Source organism: Geospiza fortis, unplaced genomic scaffold (assembly GCF_000277835.1).
Source record: "Geospiza fortis unplaced genomic scaffold, GeoFor_1.0 scaffold264, whole genome shotgun sequence".
NCBI lineage: Eukaryota > Metazoa > Chordata > Aves > Passeriformes > Thraupidae > Geospiza > Geospiza fortis.
The window spans coordinates 4286582-4298526 of NW_005054332.1; the positions used below are offsets into that span (position 1 = coordinate 4286582).

Below are 11945 nucleotides of genomic sequence, written 5' to 3' on the forward strand. Positions count from 1 at the left end.
AAGGGTTTAGATCAGAGAGACCACTGAAGATCATCTAGTCCAACTCCTGCTCAAAATGGTGTTTGCTTAGGACCTCATAAAGCTTGCAGGTTGCTTAGGATCTCATAAAGCTGGGTTTTGAGCATATCCAAGGACAGAGACTCATAACTTTCTGAGCAACCTGTTCCAATGTTCAACCACTGTCAAAAAAGAACTGCTTTCTTATGTTTAGGCAGAATTTCCTGTATATCAGTCTGTATTTCCTGTATATCTGCCCACTGCCTCCTGGCCTATCACTGAGAAAACTCTCACTCTTTTTTTACTCCTCATTATCAGACACCTATTTACATGCACTGATGAAATGCACACACACACTTCCTGAAATTTATCTCCTCCAGGCTGAATAACCTCAGTTTTCTCAGTCTCTTCTCGTACATACTGGGGAGCCCAGGATTGGTCACAGCCCTGCAGATGTGGTCTCACCAGGGCTGAGTGGAAGGATCATGTCCCCTGACCTGCTGCAAGTGCCCTTCCTAATGCCATGCAAGAGGACTGTCAGCTGTCTTGGCTTCACAGGTACTCTGCTGGCTCACAGCTTGCTGTCCAGCAGGACCCAAGGTCCTCTTCTGCACTCACAGCCATTCAGCCCTCAACTTATACTAGCATATGGGGTAATCCTCTCCAACTTCAAGCTTTGCTATTTCCCTTTGCTGAACTTCAGAGGGTTCCTGGCAGCCCATTTCTCCCTCCTGTCCAAGTCCATCTGAAATGCAGAGCACTCATTCGGTGCAAACCATTCCCCCCAGTTTTATATCATGTGGGTCTTGCTGAGTACACACTCAATGCCATCACCCAAGGCAATAAAGTAGAGGCTAAAGAAGACAGGACCCTAGGTACTCCACTAGGGATTACTGTACTTAATAGATCTTTTTTCATCACACAAAAGGGATAAATAATTTGAAGTATTTAAACCATGTGTCTATTATTACTAATTTTACTATAGAAGCATCTAAATTCCCTTTGGTCACCTGTCTGCTCACTGCCAGAGGTTGCTTTTCAAGTTGCAAGGTCTGATATATTTTGTTCATTTTAAAGGAACTTTCAAAGGGGCAACTTGGAAGCATTTGTATCATTTTTTTGGTTGGTGACAAAATAAACTGGAAATAGTCCCTCCATTTTCAAAAAAGCAAAATGGAAGTGATTTACCAGCTGTATAACATACATACCCAAGGTAACATAAGAATGTACAAAAATACCATTTGGCATAAATGTGGGGTATAGTATCCCTGTTGAAGCACCTTCTTTTGCAACCTTTCCTTTTTCCATACTAAAAACAAAAAAAAAAAGCACAGGACTGATGGTGATACTGAAGGACTGTTCCACTTACATAGAACAGAGCATACATCAAAAGAAATTTTCAATTTCTCAGTAATTACTCCTAGAGACCACAGTTTATAAAAACCTAACCTAATTGTTCTTGATCTTCAAATTAAGAAAGGAATACCACTGAGGCATATTTTTACAACCCCAGTAAGATACAGGGTAATAAAATCATGGAAGGTTATTGGCATTCAGAAGTACCCCCAGCTACGTAACAGTAACAATAACACTGCAATCCTTGTTTTCATTCATTGCTTTTGAACAAAGTTCAATCATATGTAAATAAGCAGAGATACAATGAAAGCTATTTTTCCTACTCTGATTTACACTAAAAACAACAAACATAAAACTCTTCTGATATAATAAAAATTATGAGACTTTTAAAAATCAAAATAAAATGTCAGGGTTTGAAAACAGATAGCTCAAGCAGTAGAGAGAGCACTGTAGATAATAAGGTGCAGGATCCAGCAAACTAGACCTGCATCCCAGTTCCCCATGCAATGGTGCCACGATGGAGCCTCAACACTTCAATTTCTAATTCATCCAACATAATTTCAATGATCTTAATGCCAAGATGTATGTGTTCAGAAACTGCTTTCATTGCTGACATCCCATATTTAAGTAAATTTCTATTCTTAGAGACATTAAAAATTCTACAAAAAGAAATACCTGAGCAACCTGATCTAACCAGATCTGCATTGAACACGGGCTAGATTAAATCATCTTCAGAGGTTCTTTTCAAGCTAAATAATTCCATGATACTAAACCAGCTCTCTTTAATTGTATGGACCTTGTCCTCCTGCATATGACCACAGTAAGAAAAGTCTCCCATATAAAGTGGTAAAAAGCAATCATATATATACATATAAGAAAGAGACCAGAGTTCTTTACCTACCAATAAAGTAGAAAGCTTATATACATATATATACATATACATATATATACACACACACACAGAGAACTAAGAGGGAGGCAAACTATTTACTCTAATGGCTCGCACTTTCAGCAATCTACATAAATCCATTAAAATAACAAATCAGTACTCCATTCATCAGTGACAGTAAAATCTTCCAAAAAGAGCAGGGAGCATTGAATATTAGCAACAAGGAAGACCATGCTCTGAGCACTGTAATTTGGAATCTGTTTCTGTTTATAAAGGAGCTTAACAACACTGCACTTGCTATTAAAAAAACCCCAAAACCAACCTTTATAAAAGCTACAACTATTTTTTGTTACTTAGAAGCAACACTAGTCCTATAAACTATGTTCCATGTAATTTATAACGCTTTTGTTAAGTCAAAGAAATACTTTTGGGGTTTTTTTCAAAGCCAATCACACAGATGAGGTCTGTAAAAAACCTGTACCTAAGGCATTCTACCAAGACAATTACTTTAATCTGTATGAAGGAATGTAGTCATGCTTTCACTTTATACTACCTGAGATGATTAAGCAGAGGTTGAAGTCTCTCATCGGACTGTATGGAAGGTAGTGATCGTGCTGTCAGCTGGAAGAAAAAATGAGTACAATTAATAAAATATTAGCTTAAAAAATCTGATAGCACAAGGCAGGAATTATGTTGGAAGTCACACTGCATTGTTACAACTTTATACAACATTGGGTAAGACATAATTTCTCCTATTAAAAGTAACTAAGCACAGCCTTCCAGAATCTGAAGCTAGCAGAAATATTTACCAGTTAACAAACAGTGAAAAATCATTTTTCTAAAATTAAAATGCTATTAGAATTAAATAGCAAGACATCATTGAAAGTGGTATACGTTTTTCCAAACATATTTGAACTAAAAGTGATGTTTTGCCTAGACAGACTTCTACCAATGTAAATATAAATCATGAAGTCATATTATATATAATCTATATTTGTATAAAGGCAATTTTACATAGTATTTAGCACTGTGTGACTTTTATATAAACATGCCTCTGTGTACACTGTTTTCTTTTAAATGGGCATAACATGTTTTACAATTTGATTGTTCTAAAACATTTTTTTTCTTCTAACTCATATGACTAATTAGAAAAATCAACTTTTTCTGCAAAAATAAACCCAGAAATCTGTATGTCACATTATGGTAGAATATTAGTTGACTGGCGCATTAACGAAAATAACTGGAAAAACGCATGTATTAAATTTGCTTGGTATCTGTATATAAGGTGGTTACCTTCACCTATAAAAGCTACAAACATAGCTCTTTGGATATTCTGACATACATCTAACTCAAAATACTGAATATAAATGTGCATCTCATGATTCTGTGGCTGTCATGTTTCTCAGGTTGTATTTTGAAAACTACCTCTGAACAAAGTAGGAATTTCAAGATATTTCACACTGTATAAATAAACATTAAGGTCTTAAGTATTTTACAAGTCACTCAAAAACAGCATACAGTATTACTTAATTGAATTATTATGCATACTAATTAGAAATATGTAACTCCTGAAAGACCACCCATTCGTTACATCCATCCCACAACCTTTGCTGCTGGGCAGAAGTCAGACTGGGATCGAATTTGAAACGTGCACCTCCAGCTCGCAGCACCATCCACCAAGTAAATGAGAGGAGGTGGAAGCAGCTGTCCGCCAAGGGAAGGTTGAAGCCACTGAACTCAGGGACAGCAGGGAAGGAGAAGGGGCCATTTCTGCTGCCGAGGGAGCCCTGGACTGCAGCAGTCACTGTCTCACCACACGGCTCCCAGGTGTGCCAAATGTACTCATCCGACCTGACTGCTGCAGAAAACATTAACCTGGCACTCTCAGCAACCCGTTCATCCTCCTTTTAAAGAAGGCAGCTGTCTTGGCAATTACAGCATGATCCACATTCCCTTGTTTTATGGAGCTAGACTGAGATGCATATGATACACTAAAACTTCAGTAAACTCTTCATTTACTCAGAAGTTTCTTTTAATTAAAAAAAACCCTCATTGTCCTACTATAGGGTTTTAAAGGTCAACATAAGGATTCTATATTCACATCCCCTATAAAGTAACCCTCCAACTTTGTTTTAAACACAACCAGAAAATCAGAAATTATTTCTGAAAAAAACTTGGAAGCCTTCTAAACACCAACCAAAGTTATCAGAACAAAGACAGAACCACCTGAAATACAGTATGTTTCTTTCTCCATTATTAACTTAAGAGATACAGAAAATAGTATTTGTGTGCACACTCACAGAACCACAAGGTTGGAAGAAACCTTCAAGACCATAGAGTCCAACCCATGCCCTAACACCTCAACAAGGGTCACATCCAGTCCTTTTTTAAACACATACAGGGATGGCAACTCCATCACCTCCCTGGGAGGACAATTCCAGTACTTGATCACTCTTTTGCATGAAAAACTTCTTCCTAACATCCAACCTATATTTCTCTTGAAAATTTTCCACACAAACACATAGGTATAATTTTACATAAGACAAGCATACTGTATTTTCCTCTATGCAGTACTTGAAATACTGCATTTCATCAGAAAAAAAGCGTGCATTTGTGACAGGATGTTTATGACAGTCTGACTGGACAATGATGTAGGCAGCAAAAAAAAGTAACATTCAAAATCTGAAAAAGTATCGACAGTATTATCCAAGTTGTATATACAATAAACTGCATTTCTGTGTAAGCACTATCAATTAATAGAAACTGGTTTAAAACTAATTTAGGAGACTTGTAGTAATTGAGGCAGAACCAAGACCTAGTGATCTTTAACCAAGATTTTTCTTGACGTTGCAATGAAAGAATATGGAAGAGGTGGGCTATGCTTGGCAGTTTCAGGATCTGCCATTAAAGGGCAAAACACAGTACTTTGAAGTCAAAGGAGAATCCACATGGCCAATATTTTTCTGAATCTGCAAATCTTAGGAGCAAAATGACTCCCCATTTTCCTCTATTAGGGTGCCTGGACAAGGTAATGTTCTCTACAGACCATCCTATTTTCACATTATCTGTGAAAATAAGATCTAATACTTTTCAAATCTTAGAACAAACACTTAGTCCAGTTATTTCAAATGTTTAATTTCAGGAAGATGTGCGATCCTCATGACAATGCTTTTTTCTATCTACCACCAAAGAGAGATTTCCTTAAACATAGCTGAGGAGACCTCATCAAAATATTTGAACAACTTTATTGGAAGGGCACATTTTCCTTCAACTTGCCTGGATTATTAAAAAAAAAAAAAGAAATATTTTCAAGTATAAAGTTTCTTCTTAAAACCTCAACTTTTTATTAACAGAGCCACATTGTAAATAAAAGCAGCTTTGACAAAGGTCATGGAAAATAATTGCTGGTGTTTTTAAACCGCTAAGAATTTTATGAGCTTTTTCAATAGCACTTTTCTAGAAGATGATCCCTATTACACATCCCAAATTGAGATTCTGAAGATTCTGAATACTTTTTCCAATGACTCTGAAATGAAATTTAGACAAATTCCTGCAAGCACGGCCTTGCTTCTATCTCTATATGACTCAACATAAAGATAGTCATACCAGAGAAAGAAATGCAAAAACATGACATTTGACATTTTAGATACATGAAAGACACGAAGATGTTGTCAAGTAAAGAGCATAGCTCCATACTGTGATCATGTTGAAGCAGTTTAATTTACAGAGAACATAAAACACTGCTGACTTAAGATAATTCAAGTCCCAAGGCCTGGATGATCAGAGAAGGGGGCAGAGTGAGCTGCAGACAGACACCTCAGAGCTAAGCTGAGCTGGTGACCTCATAACCTCACGTTCAGCAATAAACTGAGGGGTAGTTTTTCCAAAGTTGCCATTGCTCAGGACCTGGCTGGGCATCAGTCTTTGGCTGGCAAGCATTGCTCGTGGGGTGTTTTGTTTTGGTTTCCTTTTTCATTTAATAAACTGTTTTTACCTTGATCCAGTCATGTCACTGGTCACAAGACTGAAGAGATCAGTGTCTGCCCCTCCACTTTCCCTTATGAGGATGCTGAAGACTGCAGTGAGGTCTTGCTCAGTCTCCTCCAGGCTGAACAGACCAAGAGACCTCAGCTGCTCCTCGCGCAGCCTCCCCTCAAGGCCCTTCACCATCCTTGTGGCCTCCTTTGAACTCTAACAGCTTAATGTTTCTTACATTGTGGCACCGAAAACTGCCCCCAGCACTGGAGGTGAGGCCACCCCAGCTCAGAGCAGAGAGGGACAATCCCCTCCCTTGCCCAGCTGGCAATGCTGGGTCTGATGCCACCAGGACAGGGTTGGCCCTTCTGGTTGCCAGGGCACTGCTGACTCAGATTTGACTTTCCATCATCCAGGACCTCCAAGTCCCATTCTACAGCACTGCTCTCCAGCCTCTCATCCCCAGTATATGCACACAACCAGTGCTGCCCCATCCCAGGTGCAGAACCTGGCACTTTCCCTTGTTAAATTTCATGGCTGGTGACTGCCGAGCCCTCTAATTTGTCAAGGTCGCTCTGCAGGGCCTGTGCCCAACTTACTGCCTGGCCTATTTGTGCCCAACAAAGGCACAATGGGCTACCTGTTCCCATTAAAAGCATCACCCAGCTGAGTATGAGCCTGCACAGTAGCTAAGTGCAAGAGTGAAAGAGGGTAGAATCTTCTTTCCATAAAAAATAGAAACAAAGATGTGAGTAAAATATGACATCATAGTAGTACCTGCAGCAGTAACTCATCTAAAGGAATGGTATAAAATTAGAAATTATCTTTAGTGGAATGAAATAAAATTACTTTTTGCTCTACTAATGCATCACTACCTATTCAGGTCTCTCTTTTGAACTTTTTGAAATAGAGACTGCCTTTAGCGATAGCTATTTAACATTAATAGGCACTAGACTTGTTCCAACTAACTCATTAGTACTAGACAAACTTTATTCAAAGATCTGTCTGGCCAGCATTTTAAGATGTTTTCTAAATGTAACCAATCTAACAAAATATCAAATTTTATGTAACCATACCATGTTTTTTTACTGAGTATACTGTAGCCATGCCATATCTGAAAGTCAGAATAACAGATCCCAGCTTTCCCCCTTCACTGGGAGTAACTGAGAAACAAAAGAAGACAGTAAGATGTTTTCTGTAAAAGTTTTTACCTTAATTCCAGATTTTTGTCCTTAACCCTAGTTTATCTAGATTAGCGATCCTTCTGGAGTATACTTTTGATCAAAAGAAAAAACAATCATCAGGAGATGCTAAAAATGCCTAGCGAAGATTTCCTCTCCTCATTACCATTTTAAGATATGGAACAGGTTAAAAATAATTCGGTAGAAGCATTTTAGTTCTACTCACTTAAAGACTGTGCCATAATATTCAATATATTGTTATAGATACACTACACACATCTCAGAGTACTCTTTACATATTTATGGAATCAACACAATCACAGGACAGCTTGGGCTGGAAGGGGCCTTAAAGCTCATCTAGCTCCAAACTCCTGTCATGGGCAGTGACCCCTTTCACTAGACCAGAGCCCCATTCAACCTGGTCTTGAACATGAATTCTGCAAATATCCAGCAAGATTATAATAAATATCAGGCCTTTAAGTCTCAGTTCCACTTACACAGAGTCCATGAGTCCATATATAAAGCCAAGCCTTTATACAAAAATGGAAACTCTACCACACACTGACATTTGAAACATAAATCACTCACGTAAAATCATTTTCACACTGCAATCTGCCTTCAGCAACAAAAAATAGTTTTCATGTACATTTTATTCTAGAATTCAGCCTAAATAGAGGAAGTAATAGTGACAAAAGACTTCTTAATGCATTTCTCTCTGATTAGAAGCATTGCTGATGAATAGAAACTCTAAAATTTTAAAACAAAACCTGAATTTTAGCTGGGTATTTTCTAAAGTGTATTATTAAAGGATATGAACTCTCCAGTAAGGCATTTTAGTGCACCAGGCACCAAAATACTTGCTTTAGATTAAATTTCAGACTCAACGTCTAGAAAGGTTTTGTACTGAGAAAACCTTAATATTACTTTGGTTTGCCTTTATTTATTTTTTTTAAGATATTTCAGAATTATATTATCTGGTTTGTATGATTTTGCAGTAGGAAGTCATGAGATGCAGATATTGCCAGAACCCAAGAATTCAAGTTAATTATGCTCCAGAGAAACACCTTCAACATCCAACTAAGGGGCAGGCTGTCTCATACCAACAGAAACTGATTGATTTTGAAACATCGGCTATGGTGCTAATGTTGTTAGAAAATGTCACAATGCAAATGCTATGCAGCTGGGGAACCTGGAATGAGAGAGCAGGGTTTGCATGCCAGTATGCTGCTGTACCTAGACAGTTGACATTTTAACACTGATCAATTTTCTTTCGAAAAAAGTTGGGGCTTAACCTTTCACAGCATCTTACAAATCTCAAGCACTGTACAAAATTAATAAGTAATTTTTGCCAAGGCTTCTTCAGCTATCAAAAGTTATTTCAGCAGCACTTACACTGAAATATGCTCAATAAAAACTACACCAAACAATTCATGTTACATCTATTCCACAACACACAACTTATATAACAGCAAGTAACATTCTTCATAACTAACAGAATTATGCAAAAAATTGCTTTCAACTATATGAAACTTTTTAATTGGTCAATATAATTTACTACATAAAGCATTTAGATTATTTCCATCTAGTACCACCAAATTAATGAAAGGAAGGAAATAATATAGACTAGCATTACTGGGCTTCTAGTACAAATGTAACAATTTTGACATTTCTGAAGAACAGGAAAAAATTTCCCTCTTAAATCCCTAGTGGATGATATGAGTGTCAATATAAGGCTGAAACTGGTTTTGTGGGTTTGTTTTTGTTTTGTTATTTGATTACATAAAACTCCTCACCAACTCCTCACACCCACACACACCCGGTTCACAGTAACACAAGCTAGCCAAAAGAAAATAACACACAACACTAAGTGGCCTTCTACGTTTAAGGAAAGCAAAACAAAGGCAGCAACTAACTTATTTAAAAAACAAACCAACAAATAAAAGAATTAAAGTTATATTATTGGCACTCTCATTTTCTTTTTGGACTTTAAAAGGCAGGGCACAGCAGTTATCAATGTTGCTTAGATGCTGTATCTAAACATTTAAAACCTATATACGAGTATAATAAAATATAAATTATGTTGTAAAATATATATTCTAAATTATAAATATTATATATATTATTTCTTCTTTTCATTTTGCCAGTTAATTTAAGCTGTCAAATGAAAAATTTTCCATAAGAGAAGAAACAAATTAAGAATTGTGAGAAAGGTCCTTGCTAGCATGTCCTAGATATTTACCTAATGCTTTAAGAACTCTGAAGAAACTGAAGTCCACTAATTTCAGCTCCGCATTTGTCAAATGCACTCAGAATAATAATTAATGTTTTCCTGAGGCACTTGCTTCTGAAAGTAATTGATTTCTTTTTCCCATTTGGAAATGTCTAGGCTTTCATATTCACACCGAGGTATAAATAACACCTGGATTAGAGTCTCATATTTAGTCTTTATAAGCAAAATTTTTCAATCATTAAACCTTATTTAATTGCCAAACAAACTTTGCTGGGTTTTGTAACATTATTACTTCTGCATATAATAATTTCACTTGCATTTGATGGTGACAGCATGCAAATGAACTCATCTCTTGTACTTTTTTGCATACTAAAATAAAGCTGAAGTTGATAGTTATGAAGATGCTCATTAGATATTTTCCCTGCAAAATAAGTTATTGATTCCACCTTTCTTACAATAGTGCATAGTGTGTTTCAGGCTTTAATTATATGTATATTGAGGAAGACATTTAAACTACCTTGTCAGCAAACTCCAAATCTTCTGTTAAATAATACTGCTTCCCATAGTTGTGAATGCTCTTCAGTGATTTTATCAACTGTTTCACCACTGACTCGGCCTTTACAGAGAGCATTCTCAACTTTTAATTTAGTCCTGAGTCCTTTTTTAGTATCAACTTCCAGATCCCTAGTTATTTTCAAACCAAATAAACAGGATATCCTGGAACACTCGCCTTCACAGCAAGCATGGAAAATGAGATTGTTTCTTTTATTTCATTTTATTTCACCATGAACTTCTGATTCGTACAAACAGTTCTTCATCTCTTCATTACTGCTTACTATTTTTTAGCTGCATGCAGATTTTTTGTTTCTTCTTCTGGCATTATTTATGAACAGTTTGTTGCTTTTCCAGTTCTTCTCCCAGGTTCACAGACTAAATGGTGACACCAGTACTCTAAAGTAACCTGGAATGTATTCCTCAGTTCATCTATACAGTGATGCTTTAATTAACTTGCATCCATGGAGCATTACTGATGTGGGAGAAGGTAACTCAGACAGCAGTGATTTCCCCAGGGTCTCAATGTTATGATTTTCAAGTTTCACACACACACCCTGCCCCTTGCGCTTCATTTGTGAGAAGAAAATTAAGAAAGCCAAAATCATCATAAAATCTCTTCTTGGTAGAAGCTACTAGCCAATATCATCACATAAGAAGTAATTGGTTAGAACATATGAAAGATTATTATTTAAAGACCCTCAAAGTCACTGTCACAAACAATGGCAGGTGTTTCCCATCACAGACCTCATCAGCCCAGCACCGTGCTCCAAAACTGTCTTAAGAACAACCATACTAGCAAAAGTTCTCTGATACTGAAGACTGTATTGTCAAAAAGAGAAGAAACAACTCTCTATATACCCATTGAAAATACTTGATTAAAAGCTCATTTTCCATAGTCATCATTACTACTACAGGGCTTCATCAATGTAGGCCTTCATATAAACCTTCAGTTAAAAACTCTTACGTGTTTTATCTTTACAAACCCCATTACTAAAGCCCCATTGTACTACAGGAAATAAATGTCTGCTACTGCATAAAAATCAGGTACTATAAATCACTTTTATTACAGAACTTCAGAAGAGATATTTAGATTTTATTAGTAATAGGATTTTACTACTGGGAATCGATTATGTGTCCAAGTTCTAGGCTCCCCTCTAAAAGAGAGATGGACATACCAGAGAAAGACCAGCACAGGGCCACACAGATGGAGGGACTGGGCATGTGCTATGAGGAAAGGCTGGGAGAGCTGGAACTGTTCAGCATGAAGGAAAGAAGGCTCTGGAGGATTCTACCAATGCATATGAACACCTGAATGGAGGGTGCAAACAGGACAGAGCCGGGCTCTTCCCATGGGTTACCAGTGTACAAGACCAGATGAAATGTGGACAACAAACTGAAACACAGGAGATCCCATCTGAACACCAAGAAAGACTGTCTGTATTATGTATTGTCCATTTGGCTTTCACCAGCTGGGATTCACAATGTGGCTGAGGTTTGAATCCATCTCTGAAGAGCATCTGGTCCAAGCCCTCAGACTGAGCAAGGTCATCTAGAGCTGTTTGACCTGAACTGTCCAGGCAGGGTTTGAGTATCTCCAAGGATGGGGTCTCTGCAATCTCCCTGGGTAACCTGCTGAAAATCAAATACATAATACAGCCCATAATACAGTACCAAGTATTTCTGAACTCCTAAGCCTTTCTGTTTTGCATATAAGAGCCTCCATTCTCTAAGCAGCCTCCAAAGTCCACATTTTCCTCTGCAT

At 37.3% G+C, this 11945-nt stretch overlaps 1 protein-coding gene across 1 annotated transcript in view; it reads right to left on the bottom strand.

Moving 5' to 3' along the window:
• The window catches only part of PRIM2 (DNA primase subunit 2), a 90671-nt gene that overhangs the window by 34196 nt on the left and 44530 nt on the right, over positions 1 to 11945 (bottom strand). The window contains exon 8 of the mRNA XM_005421691.2: positions 2796 to 2863. Within this exon, the coding sequence (XP_005421748.1) occupies positions 2796 to 2863 (68 nt within the window). The remainder of the gene's footprint in view (positions 1 to 2795; positions 2864 to 11945) is intronic.